Source organism: Panulirus ornatus, chromosome 31 (genome assembly GCF_036320965.1).
Source record: "Panulirus ornatus isolate Po-2019 chromosome 31, ASM3632096v1, whole genome shotgun sequence".
NCBI classification, from domain to species: Eukaryota; Metazoa; Arthropoda; class Malacostraca; order Decapoda; family Palinuridae; genus Panulirus; species Panulirus ornatus.
The window spans coordinates 1,695,923-1,721,845 of record NC_092254.1 but is presented as its reverse complement, the minus strand read 5'-3'; the positions used below and the strand labels follow the sequence as shown (position 1 = coordinate 1,721,845).

At 38.7% G+C, this 25,923-nt stretch overlaps 1 protein-coding gene and 1 long non-coding RNA gene across 5 annotated transcripts in view; one reads left to right on the top strand and one right to left on the bottom strand.

The window, feature by feature from the left end:
* Positions 1 to 14,504, top strand: part of LOC139758667 (uncharacterized) — a 72,935-nt gene extending 58,431 nt beyond the window's left edge. For all 4 annotated transcript variants that reach the window (XM_071680248.1, XM_071680250.1, XM_071680247.1 and 1 more), the window contains 2 exons: positions 840 to 1,003; positions 9,810 to 14,504. In XM_071680248.1, coding sequence (XP_071536349.1) covers positions 840 to 1,003; positions 9,810 to 10,728 — 1,083 coding nt within the window. In that variant the 3' untranslated portion in view covers positions 10,729 to 14,504. The remainder of the gene's footprint in view (positions 1 to 839; positions 1,004 to 9,809) is intronic.
* LOC139758669 (uncharacterized) lies at positions 705 to 25,493 on the bottom strand. Its single transcript, XR_011714896.1, has 3 exons — positions 25,344 to 25,493; positions 13,542 to 13,667; positions 705 to 992 (listed from the first exon to the last, which is right to left on the bottom strand). It is a non-coding gene; the product is annotated as an uncharacterized lncRNA (long non-coding RNA).
* Between the last annotated feature and the right edge of the window lie 430 nt (positions 25,494 to 25,923).

The window sequence follows — 25,923 nt, the reverse complement described above, 5'->3', positions numbered from 1 at the left end:
TTTCAACTGAAGCCATTAGTTAATTATTTATAATTCTCATTTTCATGCAAACTTCCAGATAATTTTAAAAATTATTTATATACAACAAGCCTTTCTTACCTTCTTGTGTATTATATCTATAATTATGTTAAATGCCCCATTCAGACACACAGCTTTGTTTCTTGCTGTAAACCATAGAATAGTCTGTGGTATTTGAATGTATGCCCTATTTAGTCACACATCTTTGGGCCTTGTATTTACATTCTTACCATGCAGTAGTTTGTGTACTTGCTCTGATTTCAGAACTTTGCAAGTGAGAGCAAGAGAGTGGATGTCCAGAAATGAGACTTGTTTGTTGTTCCTGATACTACCTTCCTGGATAAGAACTTAGTTGTAAAATACAATTGTTTTTCCTGCTTTAGTAGTGAGGTGGTGTCAGGAATGGTGAACAGTGGCCTCCCTTGCACACACACTATCTCTAACCTTTATGTATAATGTACTAAAACTAATTTCCACAGCCTGGATTCTTGACCTCTGTGGCTCATCCCATATCCATGTTTCTGCTACATAAGTCAGGGTCGGGAAGACTTTGCTCTCCTTTTTCACTTTCACACTATCACCCATAGCCTAACCCATACAAACTACTTCAAGGATACTTTGTCATAAAAATTTCTATACTTTTCAGACTTTGTTGGATTGATTAGAAAGGGCAATTAGAAATCTGAACTAGCTTTGTATTTATTGATTGTACAATAGATGTTGTCAGACTGGCCTTCTTTATCAGTAATACAAAGACATGCAGTATTTGGTACTGGCAACAAAGAAAGGAGGAAATTTTCACACCATTTGTTTCCTTGTAGGGTCCAATGACTCCACGCAGCACACGAAGTAATGATTCAGGAGTGGTACAGGAAGACAGATCCCAGCGTAGTGACTCAGTGTCAACATCGTCTTCCAACACACCACCAGAGAATTCAGAGGAATCAGGAGTTCATTCTGGTGCTACAGATTTACTGAAAAATAGGTGAGGCAGTAGATATAACAGCAGTTATTAAATTATACATGCAAGAAATGTTTTAACAGGATCTCCATGTTATCCATAAGAATTAGGTGAAATAGATTATACATAACAGCTAGACAGTGGATATAAACAAATGAGACCACTGTTTGTCTGTTCCTTGTTTTTTCTCATGATGGGAAACAGCAAACTATTTGTCTACCTGTATCTCTATGCATATTCCTTCAGAAAACTTCCATCAAAGGGATGGCCACAGCATGCCTCCTACACATACACCATTCCACACATTTTCCCTCTTTTCTCTTCCTACTATACTCTTTCATTGTTGCCCTGAGCCTAAGGTGGTTTTCCTCTCACACCAACCCCTTCAATTGTACTATCTTGTACTCTTCTTGAAAACTTGTCTTACATTATTTCCATGTACCCAAACCAACTCAAAATATTTTGTTTCAACCATTCTACTACTACACAATTCATCTACTTTTCATTCTCTACCATACCAAATTTCTATAACCCCTCCAATACTTTTATTATTCCATCTAGTCATACCACATGCTCCTCTCAAATAACTCATTTCCACAGCCTGGATTCTTGACCTCAGTGACACATCCCATGTCCATGTTTTGGTGGCATAAGTCAGGATTGGGAAAGTAAGCTGTTCCTTTAATCCTTTCTCCACTTCCACATTTACAAGTTTCTTCTCTCTCTCTATATCTCTGATGTTCATTCCCTCTGAGAACTCAAGGGGTGGCCATGGCAAAAGTCTCCACTTTTCCCTGTCCTTACGTGCCTTCCTCATATCCAACCCTACCCTTTATAATTCTGTTAAGGAACCCAGTGGCTCATTTGCCCAGTACTGCTCTTCTCTCCCATATGTACCCTTCATAAAACCATGCTCCATCTGAGGCCATTTTGTACAAAAAGAAAAATTAAGAGGAGGAAAAAAGAATAAGGGAAAATTAACTTTAGCATCTCGGGGGTTTGTAGACCTAATTTGTAAAGGTGGAAAGGTTATAGGAAGAGGGAATGAGAGAGGTAAGAGACTTAAATATCATAATGATTAACCCATGTATGGCTGGTCTGCACACAGGAATTATGGATAGCAGCAGTAAGTAGTAACATGCATGAACACATTCTCACAGCTCTTGGGAGTAGGAGCAGTGGCCAAAATGAAATATGTAGAACGATAATACAGGGAGAGTTAATACAGACAAAGGCAATTGATTCCACTCTGGCTAAAAACGAGGTAGAAAAAGTAATACTTGGTAGGCAGCCACTGACCAGGGAGGTATACTAATGGTATTACCCACCTGGGTACTGGGTTAGTGACAGCTGTGTAGTGAGCCAGCACTTCAGAGATTCTCAAGTTGCACTCCTCTGACCTAGGCAGCTGTCTTTTCTTTATGCCTCACTTACACATGATCTGCTAGTATTTTGTCCACAAACGTTTCATATCGTATCACACAACCACTCGACAACACACAACTCTAGATTTTCCTATGGTGAGTGCTGTGTGCTTGCCCTGCCTTTTGACAAAATGATAAGTGCAATAGACAGAAGTAGAATGTAAGAATTTTAGATGGGCAATAGATAAAAGTAGCAGGAAGGAACATTAGGGACAAATAGAACATTGCAACACTGGGAAGAAGCATTAGGTTGAAGTATTTATTTAAATTTACTATACTTAATCAATGTGTCCCGCATTAGCGAGGTAGCACAAGAAAAGAAAGAAAAACACATACACACCACACAAAACTACACACAAGACACCACACATACACACAACACAAGACACCACACATACTACACACACACACACTCTACACACAAGACAGCACACACACGACACTACACACACACAACACAAACACACTACATGACACCACACACACACCCAACACAAACACGACACCACACACACAATACATATACACAACACAAACACACTACACCTCACAAACACACCATACAAACACACACTACACGACACCACACAAACACAACACATATACGACACCACACTCACAACACATACACACACACTACACTCACAACACATACACATGACACAACACAAACACACTTCACACACAACACACTACATACACATACTACACGCACACAACACATCACAAACATATACACCACACAATGCATACACACGCATAACACACCTCATACACGAGAGATAAAATAGCCCATGCCTCACAACCATATAACATTGTTGGAACCACAATTCCTTCAAGCATATCCATTTTTCCTCTCCGAGATAATGTTCTCGCCTTCCACACATTCTTCAGTGCTCCCAGAAACTTTGCCACCTTACCCACCCTGTGACTCACATCCGCATACATGGTTCCATCCGCTGCCAAATCCACTTCCAGATATCTAAAACACTTCACTTCCTCCAGTTTTTCTCCAATCAAACTTACCTCCCAATTAACTTGTCCCTCAGCCCTACTGAACCTAATAAACTTTACTCTTATTCACATTTACTCTCAGCTTTCTTCTTTCACACACTTTACCAAACTCAGTCACCAGCTTCTGCAGTTTCTCCCCTGAATCAGCCACCTTCGCTGTATCATCAGGGAACAACCGAGTCGCTTCCCATGCCCTCTCATCCACAACAGACTACATACTTGCCTCTCTCTCCAAAACTCTTGAATTCACCTCCATAACCACCCCATCTATAAACAAATTAAACAACCATGGAGACATCATGCACCCCTGCTGCAAACCAACATTAACTGGGAACCAATCACTTTCTTCCTACTCGTACACTTGCCTTACATCCTTGGTAAAAACTTTTCACTGCTTCTAGCAGCTTACCTCCCACACCATATATTCTTAATATCTTCCACAAAGCATCTCAGAGTATCAACCCTATCATATGCCTTCTCCAGAACCATAAATGCTACATACAAATCCATTTGTTTTTCTAAGTATTTCTCACATACATTCTTCAAAGCAAACACCTGATCCACACATCCTCTACCACTTCTGAAACCACACTGCTCTTCCCCAATCTGATGCTCTGTACATGCCTTCACCCTCTCAACCAATACCCTTCCCTATATGTTCCCAGGAATAGTCAACAAAGTTATACCTCTGTAATTTGAATATTCAACTTTATCCATAACCTTTGCCTTTGTACAGTGGCACTATATATGCATTCTGCCAATCCTCAGACACTTCACCTTGAACCATACACACATTGAATATCCTCACCAACCAGTCAACAACACAGGAACCCTCTTTTATATATATATATATATATATATATATATATATATATAAATTCCACTGCATTACCACCCAAACCCGCTGCCTTTCCGGCTTTCATTTTGCGCAAAGCTTTCACTACCTCTTCTCTGTTTACCAAACCATTCTCCCTGACCCTCTCACTTCGCACACCACCTCAACCAAAACACCCTATAACTGCCTCTGTCATCAAACACATTTAACAAACCTTCAAAATACTCACTCCATCTCCTTACTTCACCTCTACTTTATATTACCTCCCCATTAGCACCCTTCACCAATGTTCCCATTTGTTCTCTTGTCCTATGCACTTTATTTGCCTCCTTCCAAAACATCTTTTTATTCTCCTTAGAATTTAATGATACTTTTTCAGCCCAATTCTCATTTGCCCTCTTTTTCACCTTTGCAACTTTCTCATGACTTCCTGCTGCTTTCTTTTATACATCTCCCAGTTATTTGCACTACTTCCTTGCAAAAATCATCCAAAGGCCTCTTTCTTCTCTTTCACTAGTAATCTTAATTCTTCATCCCACCACTCACTACCTTTTCTAATCTGCCCACCCCCCACCTTTCCCATGCCACAAGCATCTTTTGCGCAAGCCATCACTGCTTCCCGTTCCTCCCTCACTTCCCTTACGTCATTTACTCTCACCTTTTGCCATTATGCACTCTATCTCTCCTGGTACTTCCTCACACAAGTCTCCTTTCCACGCTCACTCACTCTCACCACTCCTGTCACCCCAACATTTTCTCTTTTTCTGAAAACCTTCACAAATCTTCACCCTCACCTCCACAAGATAATGATCAGACATCCCTCCAGCACATTAACATCCAAAAGTCTTTCTTTCACATGCTTATCAATTAACACATAATCCAATAACGCTCTCTGGCCATCTCTACTACTTACATACATATACTTATGTATATCTTCTCTTTTTAAACCAGGTATTCCCAATCACCAGTCTTTTTCCAGCACACAAATCTACAAGCTCTTCACCATTGCCATTTACAACACTGAACACTCCATGTACACCAATTATACCCTCAACTGCCACATTACCCACCTTTGCATTCAAATCTCCCTTCTCCATAACCCGGTCTCATGCATCAAAGCTGCTAACACACTCACCCAGCTGCTCCCAAAACACTTGCCTCTCATGATCTCTCTTCTCATGACCAGGTGCATATGCACCAGTAATCACCCATCTCTCTCCATCCACTTTGTTTTACCCATATCAATCTTGAGTTTACTTTCCGACACTATCACATACTCCTGAAGCAGGGGTTGTGGGAGTACGTGATATCATGTAAGAAAGTAAACTCAAGACTGGTATGGGTAAAACTGAAAGTGCATGGAGAGAGAGAGAGGTGATTATTGGTGCCTATGCACCTGGAAAAGAGAAGAGAGATCACGAGGCAAGTGTTTTGGGAGCAGCTGAGTGTGTTAGCAGCTCTGATGCACGAGACCGGGTTATAGTGATGGGTGATTTGAATGCAAAGGTGAGTAATGTGGCAGTTGAGGGTATAATTGGTGTACACAGGGTGTTCAGTGTTGTAAATGTAAATGGTGAAGAGCTTGTAGATTTGTGTGCTGAAAAAGGACTCGTGACTGGGAATACCTGGTTTAAAAAGAGATATACATAAGTATATGTAAGTAGGAGAAATGGCCAGAGAGCATTATTGGATTATGTGTTAATTGAGAGGCACGTGAAAGACTTATGGATGTTAATGTGCTGAGAGGGGCTGCTGGAGGGATGTCTGATCATTATCTTGTGGAGGCGAAGGTTAAGATTAGTAAAGGTTTTTGGAAAAGAAGAGAAAATGTTGGGGGTGAAGAGAATGGTGACAGTAAATGAGCAGGGAAAGATTTGTGTGAGGAAGTACCAGGAGAGATAGAGTGCAGAATGGCAAAAGGTGAGAGGAAATGACATAAGGGGAGTGGGGGAGGATTGGGATGCATTTAGGGAAATGGTGATGGCTTGCGCAAAAGATGCTTGTAGCATGAGAAAGGTGGGAGGTGGGCAGATTAGAAAGGGTAGTATGGTGGGATGAAGAAGTAAGATTGTTAGTGAAAGAGAAGAGAGGTGTTTGGATGATTTTTGCAAGGAAGTAGTGTAATGACTAGGATATGTATAAAAGAAAGTGGCAGGAGGTCAAGAGAAAGGTGCAAGAGGTAAAATAGAGGGGAAATGAGAGTTGGGGTGAGAGAGTATCATTAACTTTTAAGGAGAAAAAAAAGATGTTTTGGAAAGTGGTAAATAAAGTGCGTACAAAAAGAGAACAAATGGGAACATCGGTGAAGGGGGCGCTAATGGGGAAGTAATAACAAGTAGTGGTGAAGTGAGGAGATGGAGTGAGTATTTTGAAGCTTTGTTGAATGCGTTTGAAGAAAGAGTGGCAGATATAGGGTGTTTTGGTCGAGGTGGTGTGTGAAGTGAGAGGGTCAGGGAGAATGAATGGTTTGGCAAACAGAAAAGAGATGTTGAAGGCTTTGCGGAAGATGAAAGCCGGCAAGGCAGCAGGTTAGGGTGGTATTGCAGTGGAATTTATATATATATATATATATATATAAAAGAGGGTTACTGTGTTGTTGACTGGTTGGTGAGGATATTCAATGTGTGTATGGTTCAAGGTGAAGTGTCTGAGGATTGGCAGAATGCATATATAGTGCCACTGTACAAAGGCAAAGGTTATGGATAAAGTTAAATATTCAAATTACAGAGGTATAACTTTGTTGACTATTCCTGGGAACATATAGGGAAGGGTATTGGTTGAGAGGGTGAAGGCATGTACAGAGCATCAGATTGGGGAAGAGCAGTGTGGTTTCAGAAGTGGTAGAGGATGTGTGGATCAGGTGTTTGCTTTGAAGAATGTATGTGAGAAATACTTAGAAAAACAAATGGATTTGTATGTAGCATTTATGGTTCTGGAGAAGGCATATGATAGGGTTGATACTCTGAGATGCTTTGTGGAAGATATTAAGAATATATGGTGTGGGAGGTAAGCTGCTAGAAGCAGTGAAAAGTTTTTACCAAGGATGTAAGGCAAGTGTACGAGTAGGAAGAAAGTGATTGGTTCCCAGTTAATGTTGATTTGCAGCAGGGGTGCATGATGTCTCCATGGTTGTTTAATTTGTTTATAGATGGGGTGGTTATGGAGGTGAATTCAAGAATTTTGGAGAGAGAGGCAAGTATGTAGTCTGTTGTGGATGAGAGGGCATGGGAAGCGACTCGGTTGTTCCCTGATGATACAGCGAAGGTGGCTGATTCAGGGGAGAAACTGCAGAAGTTGGTGAGTGAGTTTGGTAAAGTGTATGAAAGAAGAAAGCTGAAATTAAATGTGAATATATGTAAGGTTTATTAGGTTCAGTAGGGCTGAGGGACAAGTAAATTGGGTTATAGATATGTTTGAATGGAGAAAAACTGGAAGAAGTGAAGTGTTTTAGATCACTGGGAGTGGATTTAGCAGCGGATGGAACCATGGAAGCGGAAATGAGTCACCAAGTGGGGGAGAAGGCAAAGGTTCTGGAAGCATTGAAAGAATGCGTGGAGGGCAAGAACATTATCTTGGAACAAAAATGGGTATGTTTGAAGGAATAATGGCTCCAACAATGTTATGTGGTGAGGCATAGGCTATATAGATAAGGTTGTGCACAGGAGGGTGGATGTGTACACGTGTAAATGAAATGTTTGAGCACAATATGTGGTTTGATTAAGTAAAGAAAGAGTAAGAGAGAGAGGTGTGGTTGAGAGAGCAAAAGAGGGTGTGTTGAAATGGTTTGGTCACATGGAGAAAATGAGTTAAGAAAGATTGACAAAGAGTATATATGTGTCAGATGTAGAGGGAAGGAGGAGAAGCGGAAGACCAAATTGGAGGGGGAAGGATGTTGCGAAAAAGATTTTGAGCATTGGGGGCCTGAACATACAGGAGGGTGAAAGGAGTGCAAGGAATAGAGTGAATTGGAATGATTTGGTATACTGGGGTGGACGTGCTGTCAGTGGATTGAACCAGGGCTTGTGAAGCGTCTGGGGTAAACCATGGAAAGTTTTGTGGGTTCTGGATGTGGAAAGGGAGTGGTGGTTTTGATGCATTATACATGACAGCTAGAGACAGTGTGAACGAATGTGTCTTTGTTGTCTTTTCCTAGTGCTACCTCTCGCGCACGTGGGGGAAGGGAGTTGCCATTTCATGTGTGGTGGGAGGGTGCCATGTCGTTTGGTAGGGTGGCAACGGGAATGGATGAAGGCAGCAAGTATCAAGTATGTACATGTGTATATATGTATATGTCTGTGTACGTATATGTTAAAATGTATAGGTATGTATATGTGCGTGTATGTATATACATGTGTGTGTGGGTGGGTTGGGCCATTCTTTCATCTGTTTCCTTGCGCTACCTCGCTAATGTGGGAGACAGCAACAAAGTATAATACATAAATATATATATATATATATATATATATATATATATATATATATATATATATATATTACTTATTTTATTATACTTTGATGCTGTCTCCCGTGTTAGCAAGGTAGCGCAAGGAAACAGATGAAAGAATAGCCCAACCCACCCACATACACATGTATGTACATAAACGCCCACACATGGACGTATATATATATACCTATACATTTCAATATATATATATATATATATATATATATATATATATATATATATATATATACACACATACATACACAGACATATACACACATGTACATATCCATACTTGTTGCCTTTATTCATTCCTGTCGCCACCCCGCCACACATGAAAATGGCATCCTCCCTCCCCACTCAAGGTAGCGCTAGGAAAAGACAAAAGGCCACATTCATTCACACTCAGTCTCTAGCTGTCATGTGTAATGCACTGAAACCACAGCTCCCTTTCCACATCCAGACCCCACAAAACTTTCCATGGTTTACCCCAGACGCTTCACATGCCCTGGTTCAATCCATTCACAGCACGTTGACTCCAGTATACCACATCATTCCAATTTACTCCATTCCTTGCACACCTTTCACCCTCCTTTATGTTCAGGCCCCGATTGCTCAAAATCTTTTTCATTCCATCCTCCCACCTCCAATCTGGTCTACCACTCATCCTCGTTCCCTCCACCTCTAACACATATATTCTCTTTGTCAATCTTTCTTAACTCATTCTCTCCATGTGACCAAACCATTTCAAAACACCCTCTTCTGCTCTCTCAACCACACTCTTTTCATTACCACACATCTCTCTTACCCTTTCATTACTTACTTGATCAAACCACCTCACACCACATGTATATATATATATATATATATATATATATATATATATATATATATATATATATATATATATATATATTCAGAAGAGCCATTGTAGATATGCAAGCAGTATTCAAGAAAAATAATTGTGGCACCTAAACAACACCCTGAGCTTTTGGGAAGCAGATCTCGAATTGTTCATTATATTTATATCTAAGTGAAGTATAATACAAATATAGTAAAGTCTAGCAATGCATTATATCCTTTTCTGGTACTCTACTAATGTTCTTTTTACAGGTCCAACAGTGTGGATGATCTATCACAATTGCCCCCTGATCCTAATCAAGTAATGACTCCACCAAAGGCTATGTCCATGCAACGTCCTTCACTGAGTTCCTCTCCATGCAGCCCATATCGATATAGTCCTGTTGGAGGGAATTCATCAGCTGGCACAGTCTCACCTGTGCCTGGATCAATCTTGTACCCAGCTACAGAATCAACTGTAGTCATTCGAAGGCAGAGAAACCTGACACAAGAGATCAAACCACCAGTTGATCCAATTTACGGCACAAGGCCTTTAACCTCCTTTACAGATCAGCAGCAGCAAGATATTAAGAGGAGGAATGTAAATGAAGACTTGATGGCCATGGCACAGAACAACTTTAACAGCAGTCAGTCAACAAATTCAAGTGGCTACCATAGCAGCAGTGCGAATGCCAGCAGTGGTAGCAATAGCTCCAGTAATTCACCAGTTCCCCAACACTCGGGAACATCTGTTGCTGCTGTACAACCTATATATGGCCAGAAGACACATAATGGTATCCAAAATATTTATGGACAGATGGGCCGCCCAGGCTCAAGAATTAGTGCTAATAATTCTCATACCTCACAGAGTATATATGGTCGCACTATGTCTGGGTCAAGTGGCTCACTCAAATTACCCCAGGCACCACAGATTCCTCTACCACCTATTCCTCAGGGTGCTGTACCATCAAGTGTAGGTCACCAGAGTTCACTACAAGATATCTATGGTCGCACAAATGGTCAAAAGATTTATGGTCACCTTGGAGAGACTAATAATATATACGGAACAGGGCCAGCAAGACATCCAGTTGGCCGCTCAGTCAGTCTGAGATCATCTGGGGCTGTCCCCAAGTACAACACGGGAGGTTTCTCTTATCTTTCGCGTGAATCAAATTACAATACTAATGTGTGAGATTTGAGTAGACTTATTTCTGAGGCAGGTCGGTATTTTTCATTCAGTCTAGCCTTTAATGTGCCAGATTAAGGTTGAATTAGCCCTTTTAGTACAACTTGAATGTTTATGTAAAAGAGGCATCCCACAAAGGAATCCTGAAATGCATTCAAGCTATGAAGCATCTTATTGATACAAATGACAAGAATGCATAAATCACTTGCCCGTCCATACCTGGTGACTATAAGATGGGTGACTTCAGCATCAATTAAGATGATTTAAAAGTCCCTTCTTTCATATAGTATGAAGAATACTTGTTTGTTTAATATAAGGCACTGAAATATAAGCAATATCAGTAGTACATATCATTATGGATTAATGTCTTTAGCATTAACTAAACCTGTCTGAAACTTTTCAGTATTGAGTTCGGTTTTTGTCATGCAAATTTTTATCTATCATCAATCCAGTAAGATAAAGCAGATTTACTGCCAGTGGTAAGGCAAGGTATTAAAAACATTTATTCCTTCATAATTCTTAAAGTTGATTATGTATATTTCGTTCTTCAATTACAATTAAAACTATTTTTTAATACGAGTAATTTATTGCTAAAGCGATTCATAAATATTATTATTTTAATTTTCATTATGACATCTCATGGTTGATACATGAATATCATTCCATTCTTTTATACGTTATGTATATTCTGTTTTCAGTTGCACTTGCATTTTCTCCACCTTATGTTCACTGTTGGCTGGATAACCATTAGCTTTGTGGAAAATTAAGTGTGCATGTTACTTTAAATGAAGCAGGCTGTGTGGTTCACTGCACATTATAGGAACTCATAGCCTCTTTTTTTTGTATTAATAATTATGTATTTTTGAGAATACACAAATTAATTTCTTTTAATTCCAAAAGTACATTTAAGGTAATTTCTGCCAATATACTCCCCAGTTCACACTGAATATTATCAGTGGAAGATTAAACTAACTAGTTTTTACTTATATACTAGAGTTTCTTAACAGAATGAACAAGTGCCAGTGTATATAGCATATTTAGTTAATGTTGTTAGATACATTTTGTAAGTTCGAAATTATCGTAATATATTTATTTATTTATATTAGATGAATCAGGATGACTGATGCCTTTCTTCCACAGTAAATACACAGTAAATCATAATGGAAGACTTTGAAATCAAACTATGGGTTGAAAACTTTTGATAACATGTCTTGTTTCAGATAACTGAGCAAAAAAACAAGGATGACAATAGCACCACGAGTATTACAAATTAATGCTTTGTTTGGCCATTTGAGAAAAAGTCTTGTATTTATAACATATTGCATATCATCTCTTGTTTCTTCAATATATCTGATAAGAAAAAACAATCTCTAAGCTCAAAAACATAATTTTTCAGTGCCTCTCATGGTCCTACTCTCAATATATGATTTAGTACAATATTCTTAATCAAAATACATTCATTTGCATACGATATCCAAGAGTTATGAGAGTATTTCATTAAGCAACAGTAAAGTCAAAGAGAACATGCAAGCAAATGTGCATGTAGGCACTTGGTTGAGACCTCTGCTCAAGAATATGGTTGAGATAGTGGTGTTATTGTCGGCTTCATGTTTCTTATATTCTGTTAGCTGAAATCTGGAGCCTTGTGTTAAAAGTAGGCATTCAGACTCAAACATTTTCATCCTCATCAACAGGCCTCACTTGAAAGTCTTACAATACGATTTCATCTACGAAAAGGCATCAGTTTCTAACCCTCGTTCATCACCACAAAAATAATTCACCCTTTAATAATTTTTTTTTTCCCCAAAGAATTGAATTACTTGTATGTTTAAAACTTATTGAGTGTTCATATCACTCTTGTATATATTTGTAAATATTATATTGTAAATTCAGCCCTTTTCCTCACTGTAATGAGTATATTGTATAGTTGTGTTTCAAAATTGTATTATCAAATGCTAGTTATTTTATAAATTTAGTTACTAGAAGCCTCTTTGGATTGAAGAATTCAAAGAAAATTGATGAAAGTTTAATTTCCAGTTCTTTGTCAAGACTGGTATAAAAGTCTGCCAAATTTAGTCAGTTGCAGAAAATGTAACTTTGCACATCATGAATATGATCTCATTTTTCAAGAGGTGTTTCTTGTGCCAAATTTTTTACCCGTAGCATTTAGAAACGTGAAAACCAAAGGAGTAATGGTAATAATTGTAGTGACTAAGGACAAGTTTTCACCAAGTAAAAACTGGGAGTAGAACTGAAATAAGATTCTAGTGATGGAGGGAATAATTATGGATTACTGTATTACATCAGACCATATGATACACAAAATTTCATTGTATTAATCTAACTTAGGAAACCAGCAGCCCTGCCCTCACACCACCTTATGAAACCTCAATTCTGGAAAATTTATTACCAACATGCAGGTATACTTCTGACATACAAAATGTAAATGGGAGATTGATGACCCTGGGGACTGGAAGATGAATATACTACCCACGTATTTCCTGCATGTGGTAGGTGACCAAGAGAAGCAGGTGTAGGGGACTGTAAATCTTTGCCTCCATACCTTTCTGACTTCCTTAAGCAACCAGTCATATAGTCTTTCAGTTATGAGACATCAGTGAAATTTAAAGCTAAACAGTGCTACTTGTTCTTTTAAAAATTTTGATTCTAGTTTGTTATGAAGCCAGTGGGCACCTTGTGGGGCAAGGATGAACATAATGTAGCTCTACACATACATAAATAATATGCATCTGGGAGTGCACTTTACTCTTATTTCTCAACATGTACTGGATAAACTTCAAATGTTCTTCATTACCTACCTGATGAAAGCAGCAATAGTGTCAGCTGCAGCTTGCTGTTTCAGTGAAGGTTTGATCCATAGTACAATAATATGGAATACCTTCCATCCATCACTTTCATGATACTTTTTGAGTCATGCTGGGAAACTGAAAAAAAAAGGAGACATTCTTTACTAAGGAATAAGTAAATACTTTGCATTGCTCTGTGTGTGTTTTTCATGTGAGTGTGTGTGTTGTAGTAATTGACAAGAAAGATTATAGTGAAATGCTGTATGTATAGAAGAATAATTGTTGGTAAAACCTGTTTACATAACTGCTCCTATAAAAGTAAATAAACATATATACTATGGGTTGTAAATATTTATATACATTTTCTGAAAGTTTAAAATTATTACTAAGATTCTGATTGTGCATATGGGGATGAAAGACACACGTACTGTATAAAATGTTAGAAATATAGTACCCTTGTGTACAAAGTCCTGCCTATCCTATGGTTTCCTTTATCTCAAGTACAATAAACACAGTAATTAAGCAAACAGTATTATTAGGACTGCATTGCATTATGGAGGTGTTGGTTATGTAAATGTGCTTCAATTCAAAAGTCATGTTCGCAGTGCATAGGTTAATGTTTTTACGAGATCAGATGGCCTTCATGGAACAATTTTTGTATACATTTCATATCCGCTTGGACATGTTCTCTAGTCTGTCAGTCAATGTTTAAACTGCAGTTTGACCTGTGGTTGGAATGCAGATATCCAAAGAAGGATCAATTTAATATGCCTGGTACTGTATCCTTTTTAGCATATAATTGGATAAATTATTTTTATATTGTAGAGTGCAAAATTACAAAAAAATATGTATATGTGCCTGCTTACACAGCAATCTGTTATTATTTTGCATTGTTTTGTAATAGAAGTTGCCTGAGTTGTTTTTCAGCATAATGGCAATGTTCTAGTATCAATAAATAAAAATTATGTATGACAATGACTGTCTTTATCCCTAAGTACTACATACTTTGAAAGATGGGTTTTACTCCATCTGAAGTTTAGGTTTGATTTCAAATTAAAAACAAAACTACAACTTCTGGATTACAATTTTGCCAATGCAGACCTTACATTTAATGCTTATCTCTACGATGACAGCTAGAGAACGGTTGTGAGGAATTGTGACCAATGTTCATCTGTTCCTGGCACTACCTACTAACGCAAGAAACAGCAATCAAATATGAATTAATGATATGATTACTCATATGGAGTCCACTAATCTTACAGGCAAATCTTCTATATTTTCACTGACCTTTAGTTTCACATCTAAAGTCACCTATGCAAAGATCACATTTAACTGAAAAATGACAAAATACCAACCAAGGAAGTTAATAGTTAAATGACCTGTATAATTAGCTGAAACATAAATTCTAGAATGCAGTCATATCTACAACAATGAAGAGCACCTATGATAAGACCTAAAAAGATATGCTAAAAAAAGTGAAGAATATTCAAGATGCCAAAAAAGATAAAGATTAAATATAGGGGAATAACTTGAAAAGGGGGTATATTAACTTTGACAAGGTGGTAAGGGATACTTAAGAGAGAAAAACTAGTTAATTCAATCATTTACTGGCGGAGGCAAAGGTAAAAGTTAACTTTTAGGAGAAAAGGAAATGTGTTAGGAACATGTGGTGAAGAGTGAGTGGTTTTAAAAAATGATACCTGTGTGCAGAGGTACCATGAAAGATCGAGTACAGAGTGGCAAAAAGAGTGAGACAGTAAAAGTAAATGAAAGACACGTGAAAGAGAGATGATAGTATTTCTGGGAAGCAGGTTGTGTGTGTGGCATATAGAGGGTGGGATACACTAACTTGAGGATGAAAGGAGTACAAGCAATAATGGGAAGAGGACACAAGAGAGGTGTGAGAGCTGAATAGAGGGACAAATGAAAGATAGGGTAGGAATATTGATGAACTTGAGAAACGATACAGAGTTTTGGAAAAAGAATAAGAGAGCAAATAGGAGAAACAGTGAAGGAAGTACATGGATAAGTGGTAACAAAAGCAATGAAATGACTACTTTGAAGGACTGTTGACCATGGCGGGTAGAAAGGTAATGGACCTAGTGTGTTTGGGATGAGGTACAAGTCCTGGGGAATGTAATGGTGAACAGATAGGAGGTACTTAAAGCCTTGCATAAGATAAAGTTTGTCGTATCGGGGTGGACTGAGTTGCCTTAGAATTTCTCAAGACTGGAGGTGACAGTGTTGTTGATGTGTCCAATAGTTTATTTAACACTTGTAAGCCAAAGGTGAGGTGCCTCAAGACAGGCAGAATGCATGTACAGGAAGGCCTTGGTTTACATAATTTTGAATAATATAGTTTTACAGCTTAGCTATTAAACAATTATAACACGTCCTTGGTTTACATTGCCAACATTTTGAAGTCACATTATTTTTTGTTTGGGGCATGGACTCTACGCTATTTACGACAGCTGACAAAAGGCAAGCATGCTGCCAATATTGCAAGGATACATGTGCTTCTGGCAACAGAGATAAAGACTACTGTTATGAGATCCTGCAAAGATCAATTTTCAATCACTGCAGCTGCTTTACCTATTACATAACTGATCAAAAACTGGAGTGGATTGGTGACTAACGTGAAAAATGAGCCTGGGGGTTACTACTTAAGTACTGAGAAAAGTGTTTATTTGAGGATCTGAAGAGTTTCTAAGAGACAGATAAACCATGAAGCATTTTCTATGCCTTCATTTACTCTTGTAATGTAGGTAAAGTTTTTCAAATAACTTGGACAGGTCTTTGTTTTTTCCCCAGAAAATGTTGCCAATCTGTTGTGTGATAATGTAACTTCATTCATAATACTGCATGTAAGGGAAAGCCCTTTTCAGTTCATGTCACTATGATTAAGGTTCCATTTTCAAGGTACAGATCAACAATGTTAATCAAGGACATCCTGTACAGTGCTCTTATGTATAGGGAAGCAAGACAAGAGTGAATATTGGAATTAAAGAGATAGAAGTCTACTGAGTACACCTGGTATGGCATATGGGAGACTGGAGCCTGGAAACAGTGGTATGTACAGAATATATAACTGGCAGGAAGAAATGTGGCTTCAGGAGGTAGAAGAGGTGTGGTACAGGTTTGCCTTGAAGACATTGAATGAGAAATACTTACAAAAAGAGAAGAAAGTGTATGTGAATTTCATGGATGTGAAGAAAAAAAAAAAAAAAAAAAAAAAAAAAAAAAAAAGCATATGATCAAGATCACAAAGTGCCCTCCTAGTGAAAGGTGCAATGGATACCTGGAATAAATAAAAAGTTACTGAATGCAGCGTGATTTTACCAGGAGAGTACGATTTGAGTGCAAGTAGGAAGAGAGGAGGGTGACTGGTCCCAATGAAGGTGGGTTTATGTGAAGGATGTGTGTTGTCACCACTATTGTTCTACCTATTATATATACAGACAGGGTAGTAAATGTACTGGAAGGGTCTTCAACTAAGGTTCAAGTCTGTGCCATACAGGGGGTGGAAGGGCACAGCAGATCAACCATTTGCTACTTGCAGGTGAAATGACTCTGGTGGCATATGGTACTCCAGAAGCTTGTGACAGACTTTGGGAATGTGTAAGGAGACAGATGAAAGTAAATATCAACGAAAGTAATATAATAAGGTGTAGCAGGTAGATGAAACAAGATGGTGTGAATGTAAGTCTGAATTAGGAGAAAGTGGAGTACTTTAGGTATCTGGATGTGGGGAAAGCAGCATATGGATTCATGGGAGTTGAAAGGGTTAAAGTCCTCCGTGCATCGAAGAAATGTGTGGAATGGGAGATTAGTGTTCAGACGAAGACAAAGATATCTGAATGTTAATATACACTAATTCTAAAAGTGTTGCATACATGCAAGTTTTGGACCACAAACATAAAAGAAAGGAGTAAGGTGGATGTGTTACAAATGAAAAATCTGAGGATGATATGTGGTGTAAAGTGGGTTGATCATTTATGGGATAACAATGTAAAAGAAGTGTGGTTCTACATGCAGTTTGACAGAAAGCTGACCAGGTATTTGGGAAAGGGTGAAAGAAGACTGAACAACTAAGAATACCTATGGATCAAAAGTGAACAGAACAAAGCGGAGGGGTAGACCAAGGAGCTGAAAGGATGGAGTGAGGGAGGGTTGGGCATCCAGTCTTGAACATTTAGAAGGGTGACAGACATGTATAAAATACAATAAATTGGAGCCATATGGATTAAGGGAAATAATATGCTATCAGCTGACTGAACCAGGGTATATAAAGTGGTCAGAGTAAATAATATTGTGGTCTTTAGAGCCTGGCAGTGGATAGCAGGCTCTGGTTTCAAAGCATTATACATGACAGCTAAAGAGTAGTTGTGCTAATATGGCCTCTGTTCATTTGTTCCTGATGCTACCTCACTAAGCTGGGAGAAGATTGATATGAAATAATGTATTTATTTACACCAGTGGTTTATTAGGTGACCAATCAATTAAAATATAGCTAATGCCATATTCATCATGAAGACATGGAATTGACAAGATTTCCATGTTCAAAGCTTGAATGGGCAAAAAGCAAAGTAAAACATCTAATGTTTTTGGGGAGAGATGGAAAAAACTAAATCAAAATTAAAGTGACAAGGTGTTTTTCCTTTAACATCAATCCAATCTCCACACAAAAAAGGGTACTAAGGACTCATAGCCACAAATACATAAATTTTCAATTATTTATTTTTATATATTTATTATACTTTGTCACTGTCTCCCGTGGTAGCGAGGTAGCGCAAGGAAACAGACGAGAGAATGGCCCAACCCACCCACATACACACGTATATACATACCTATACATCTCAACGTATACATACATATATACACACACAGAAATATATACATATGTAAATAATTCATACGGTCTGCCCTTATACATTCCCGTCGCCACCCCGCCACACATGAAATGAAAACCCCCTTCCCGCACATGTGCGCGAAGTAGCGATAGGAAACGACAACAAAGGCCACATTTGTTCACACTCAGTCTCCAGCTGTCATGTACAATGCACCGAAACCACAGCTCCCTTTCCACATCCAGGCCCCACAAAACTTTCCATGGTTTACTCCAGACGCTTCACATGCCCTGGTTCAATCCATTGACAGCGCGTCGACCCCGGTATACCACATCGTTCCAATTCACTCTATTCCTTGCACGCCTTTCACCCTCCTGCATGTTCAGACCGCGATCACTCAAAATCTTTTTCACTCCATCTTTCCACCTCCAATTTGGTCTCCCACTTCTCCTCGTTCCCTCCTCCTCTGACACATATATCATCTTTGTCAACCTTCCTCACTCATTCTCTCCATTTGAACAAACCATTTCAAAACATCCTCTTCTGCTCTCTCAACCACACTCTTTTTATTACCACACATCTCTCTTACCCTTTCATTACTTACTCGATCAAACCACCTCACACCACATATTGTCCTCAAACATCTCATTTCCAGCACATCCACCCTCCTCCGCACAACTCAATCTATTGCCCACGCCTCACAACCATATAACATTGTTGGAACCACAAATCCTTCAAACATATTAATTTTTGCTTTCCAAGATTACATTCTCGACTTCCACACATTTTTCAACACTCCCAGAACTTTTGCCCCCTCCCCCACTATATGATTCACTTCCACGGTTCCATCCGCTGTATCATCAGCGAACAACAACAGACTCACTTCCCTAGCTGTCTCATCCACAACAGACTGCATACTTGCCCCTTTCCAAAACTCTTGCATTCACCTCCCTAACAACCCCATCCATAAACAAATTAAACAACCATGGAGACATCACGCACCCCTGCCACAAATCAACATTCACTGAGAACCAATCACTTTCCTCTCTTCCTACACGTACACATGACTTACATCCTTGATAAAAACTTTTCACTGCTTCTAACAACTTACCTCCCACACCAAATATTCTTAATACCTTCCACAGAGCATCTCTATCATCTCTATCATATGCCTTCTCCAGATCCATAAATGCTACATACAAATCCAGTAGCTTTTCTAAGTATTTCTCACACACATTTTTCAAAGCAAACACCTGATCTACACATCCTCTACCACTTCTGAAACCACACAGCAAAGCAAACACCTGATCCACACATCCTCTACCACTTCTGAAACTACACTGCTCTTCCCCAATTCACCCTCTCAATCAATACCCTCCAATATAATTTCCCAGGAATACCCAACAAACTTATACCTCTGTAATTTGAGCACTCACTCTTATCCCCTTTGCCTTTGTACAATGGCACTATGCAAGCATTCTGCCAGTCCTCAGGCACCTCACAATGAGTTACACATACTTTAAATAACCTTACCAACCAGTCAACAATACAGTCACCCCCTTTTTTTAATAAATCCCACTGCAATACCATCCAAGTTAATAAAGTATCTATATAATACAACTTCATGAAATAATATTTTTGTGCCATATGATGAGCAACAGCTGCGTGTGTGTGTGTGTGTGTCTGTCTGTCTGTGTCTGTGTTGGGGGGGGGGTGTTAAATGTCTGAGTATACCAAATATATCTTGAATCTAAATCCAAGAATAACCTGATAAAGGAGCTTATTACCTTTAGAATAAAACCTGATCCCTTACTTAAAGTTCCAAGGTCAAAGTAATGATTGACTATGATAAACGTTTATTTTACAAGGGTTACAAACCCATATAAGTAGACAAAGAACAAGTCTTATAACCCCAAACCCATATAAGCAGACAAAGAACAAGTCTTATAACCCTATCTCATTATCCAACATGATAATTAGTACCCAGATCCATCTCACCATAAAGAAAAGTATGTCGAAATAACTGAAAATATCATAGTTGGAAATAAAAACCTAACCAAAATATCTATTCATTATTTATCTATTTTGCTTTGTCGCTGTCTCCCGCGTTTGCGAGGTAGTGCAAGGAAACAGACGAAAGAAATGGCCCAACCCACCTACATACACAATGTATATCCATACATGTCCACACACGCAAATATACATACCTATACATCTCAATGTACACATATATACACACACACAGACACATACATATATACCCAAGCACACAATTCACACTGTCTGCCTTTATTCATTCCCATCGCCACCTCGCCAAACATGAAATACCATCCCCCTCCCCCCTCATGTGTGCGAGGTAGCACTAGGAAAAGACAACAAAGGCCCCATTCGTTCACACTCAGTCTCTAGCTGTCATGCAATAATGCCCGAAACCACAGCTCCCTTTCCACATCCAGGCCCCACACAACTTTCCATGGTTTACCCCAGACGCTTCACATGCCCTGATTCAATCCACTGACAGAACGTCAACCCCGGTATACCACATCAATCCAATTCACTCTATTCCTTGCCCTCCTTTCACCCTCCTGCATGTTCAGGCCCCGATCACACAAAATCTTTTTCACTCTATCTTTCCGCCTCCAATTTGGTCTCCCACTTCTCGTTCCCTCCACCTCCGACACATATATCCTCTTGGTCAATCTTTCCTCACTCATTCTCTCCATGTGCCCAAACCATTTCAAAACACCCTCTTCTGCTCTCTCAACCACGCTCTTTTTATTTCCACACATCTCTCTTACCCTTACATTACTTACTCGATCAAACCACCTCACACCACACATTGTCCTCAAACATCTCATTTCCAGCACATCCACCCTCCTGCGCACAACTCTATCCATAGCCCACGCCTCGCAACCATACAACATTGTTGGAACCACTATTCCTTCAAACATACCCATTTTTGCTTTCCGAGATAATGTTCTCGACTTCCACACATTCTTCAAGGCTCCCAGGATTTTCGCCCCCTCCCCCACCCTATGATTCACTTCCGCCTTCATGGTTCCATCCGCTGCCAGATCCACTCCCAGATATCTAAAACACTTTACTTCCTCCAGTTTTTCTCCATTCAAACTTACCTCCCACTTGACTTGACCCTCAACCCTACTGTACCTAATAACCTTGCTCTTATTCACATTTACTCTTAACTTTCTTCTTTCACACACTTTACCAAACTCAGTCACCAGCTTCTGCAGTTTCTCACATGAATCAGCCACCAGCGATGTATCATCAGACTTCATCCACAACAGACTTCATACTTGCCCCTCTTTCCAAAACTCTTGCATTCACCTCCCTAACAACCCCATCCATAAACAAATTAAACAACCATGGAGACATCACACACCCCTGCCGCAAACCTACATTCACTGAGAACCAATCACTTTCCTCTCTTCCTACATGTACACATGCCTTACATCCTCGATAAAAACTTTTCACTGCTCCTAACAACTTGCCTCCCACACCATATATTCTTGATACCTTCCACAGAGCATCTCTATCAACTCTATCATATGCATTCTCAAGATCCATAAATGCTACATACAAATCCATTTGCTTTTCTAAGTATTTCTCACATACATTCTTCAAAGCAAACACCTGATCCACACATCTACCACTTCTGAAACCACACTGCTCTTCCCCAATCTGATGCTCTGTACATGCCTTCACTCTCTCAATCAATATCCTCCCATATAATTTACCAGGAATAGTCAACAAACTTATACCTCTGTAATTTGACCACTCACTCTTATCCCCTTTGCCTTTGCCTAACTAAAATGCATGGTAATATTCTAAATTACTTGTTTGGCCAATAAAATCTTTCTATGAAAAGCTGACAATACCTTGTCAAAAGAATTATCAACACTAACATATTCCAGCAGAAAAGTTCTTGGAACTACGAGGTCTCGACCAACAGCATGATAAACGTGTAACTACTATAAGGGTTAATAACACAATTGGCAAAATCATAATGCTTAGGCCACCTAAGATGACTATCTAGCAAGATGAATATCATAATGCTTAGGCCACCTAAGATGACTATCTAGCAAGATGAATATCAAATCTAACTAAATTTTTAAGAGAGAGAGAGAGAGAGAGAGAGAGAGAGAGAGAGAGAGAGAGAGAGAGAGGGGGGGGGGGGATCTTTTATGCCAGAAAACTTTTGTCCCATTTAGGAAAATGCTATGATCACAATGATTACCAGCTTTATTTGTAATTAACCTTAAAGAACTAACCATGAGGGATAAGTATCAACTAAGAAATAATTATGTAATAAAAAAATTCATAAAGAAGAAATTAAACAATACAGCATCACGGACAAGTTTTTTTCAAAAGCACAAGTCTATAAAATAGGCTAAAAATTATATCCTTTTAAGAAGGTCAAAGAACTTTCTATATCCATCTATGATAATGGTAGTAAAGTGGTTTACTACACTTATCACTAATCTAACCCAACAGAGGATAAATATCTAGTCCTGGGTTGCACAGAAATAGCACATGAATTTAGAATAAATGGTGATCTGAAAGTCTGATAAAATACAAAGACATTAAATAATCCTACAATAATAAGTCTCGCAATTTTGGACTGCAATATGAAGCTCAATCAAAATGTGAGATTAATTATTGTGGAGCTGAAACACTTGTAGAAATCAACAAACCCCACGAAAATCTTAACTTCCAATTACCAGCAACGATTTACCATGTTTTTAATTTTACATGGAAGATATGAGCTTGTAAGGTTTCATGTTTACGTTTTTTTTTCTGTGACTGTTTATATTCTGACCAACTGATCTCACCAAATTCAAACACAAGTGAGCATTCTTCATAATGTGGATTGATCCAACCATTTACTTTGCTATATTTTGACAATACGGAAAATGAAATTAATCTCATCAGTTAAAAGTTAAAAGAGAGTTTTCTACATTCTGTAGATTTCTAGGAATGTTTTGCCCACTTTTCTATTATATAAATGTACATTCTCCCTGATTTTTATACCCATCACTACCATTGTTGTATTTATCTCTAAGATTATCTGTACCTTAACCGCAAGATTGTGCTTATGGTGGAAGTTGAGAGCAAACATGAATAAAAGAAAGGATATTTGGTATAGCAGGGTTGCGGGACAGATTACTTGAAGTGTGAGTTTGAATAGAGAAGAATTGGAGGAGGAAGTGAAGGGTTTTAGATACCTTGGAATGGATATGGCAGTGAATGGAACCATGGAAGCAGAAGTGTCATAAGGTTAAGGGAAAGTTCTGGGAGCAATAAGGAATGTGTGGAAAGAGAAAGCATTACCAGAGAGGGCAAGAATGGGAAAGTTTGGAAGTATGGTAGCCCTAACAATATCATATCAATGCAAGAGATGGACTATATATGAGGATGTGCGAAGGAGGGTGGACGAACTGGAAATGAAATGTTTGAGGCCAATATATGGAATGATGTGGTTTGATCGAGTTAGTAATAAGAGGGTAAGAGAGGTGTGGTATTAAAAAATGAGGTTGAGAGAGCTGAAGAGGGTGTGTTAAAATGGTTCAGACATACAGAGGAAATGAGTGAGGAAGTGTCATAAGTAGAAGGAACAAGGAGAACATGGACACCATAGTAGAGATGGAGGGATGGGGATAAAGAGATTTTAAGCAACTGGGGCCTGAAAATGCATGAGGGTGAAAGGCGTGCATGAGATAAAGTGAACTGGAATGAGTCAACATGCCATCAATGGACTAAACCACGGTACATGAAGCATCCAGGAAAAACCATGGAAAGGTCTGTGTGTGTGTGTGTGTGTGTGTGTGTGTGTGTGTGTGTGTGTGTGTGTGTGTGGGGGGGGGGGGGGGGGGGTTGTGGTGAGGGAGCTGTCATTTTGGTGCATTACTCGACAGATAGAGAATGGATGAGCAATTGCGGCCTTTCTTTGTCTATTAAAAGTGCTACTTCATTACAGTGGGACACTGTGATTAAATATGATAGAAAGAAAGAGCACCCACCTAAATCATCTACTAAGAGTAAGGAGTCCTCTGATGTGGATTTCTTCAAAACCCTTAATTATTTCTGTGTTGCCCTTATGGTTCAGACTTATTTTACTGGGAACCTTCTAAAGACCAAGCCATAACTAACTAAACAGACAAAATCAACATATGAAAGGTTAATGAAGATAAAATCAAACCAAATGTGTAAAATCTATGATTTTCAATAACCAGTCAAAAAGCTAGGTAAGAGTTTATAGCTTATTGACAGAAACTTTTAACTACAAAATAAATGAAATATGAAGGTTATCATCAACTCTATCAGCAACATAATCTTCCCTAAAATGGTACCTACCACATAAGGGCTGCAACTAATGAAGAATTGCTTGGTGAAGATACTTACCGTGTTGCTGTAACATGAAAAGCGATTAAATGAAATACAAATGAAATATTTATGATGAGGAACCTCTTTGATGATGATTTAATCAAACATGGAGAAAATAACAAAAAACATAACAAAAAACAAGTAAAAAGTTGCTACCTCGTTTCAAAACCAAGAAATTATTTCTAAAGGTTCCGTTTTAGTTGCCGGATCTGATAGTCTGCAATGGAATGAGTCACGAAAATGAATAATTTCCTATATTACTAATGCTTCCCACTGTACATGCATGGTAACGTCTGCCTCCCACTGTACGAGTTTTGGAAATTTGCTATGTGAAATTAGATGTCTATAATGTGTTCGAATGATTGTACAATGGTGCATACACTACGAACATTAGCGTTGTGTATGGTAGCCAGTGCAGCTACCACTTGGCAGACTTTCTCATACCCAGCCACCTTAGGTGACGGCTACGGACGGTGCCCATCTTGCTGAAACACTTACCACACCTCATATTACCTGTCCAAGACATTTACACTCATTACAAGATAAATCAACACGTGCTACATACCTTCTTATGAATGGCGCTGCAGTAGAAACGTCGTCGAAATGCACAAGAAAAGCACACACAACTTAAATAAGAGGTAACAATTCCCGCCATGATCAAAAGTGTTCAACGTGCTCGCAAAGAATACTGTCTACATCTATTCATATTATATTCTCCATAAATTCTTGATATTTCTTCTGAAATAAATGATGTTGTTATTCAAAGATATAGATATCATAAGGTTTTATAATTTTTTTCATTATTTGGACAATTTTGAAATTATTTTCTGCCGAAAACCCGCTGCGTCCGTATCCCTGCCCAAACTCTCGGCTTCGTGATAGCAACGGCGTTCGTGTGAATAAGATTTGAGATGCCGATCTGTTTCACTGCAGATAAGACTTACTTTACATATGCTTAGTACATGAACAATAGACTGTGCAAGGGGAAATACAAGTAACTATGGCAGAAACATTGTTTTTGTTAGTCCACTTACTGTTTGCATACTTCTACTATCACTAATGTCCCTCTTACTGTATTTGCATATTTCTACTAAGACTCAAAGGAACCTATAACTATACTACGTGAAATTACCGAGTTAATGATG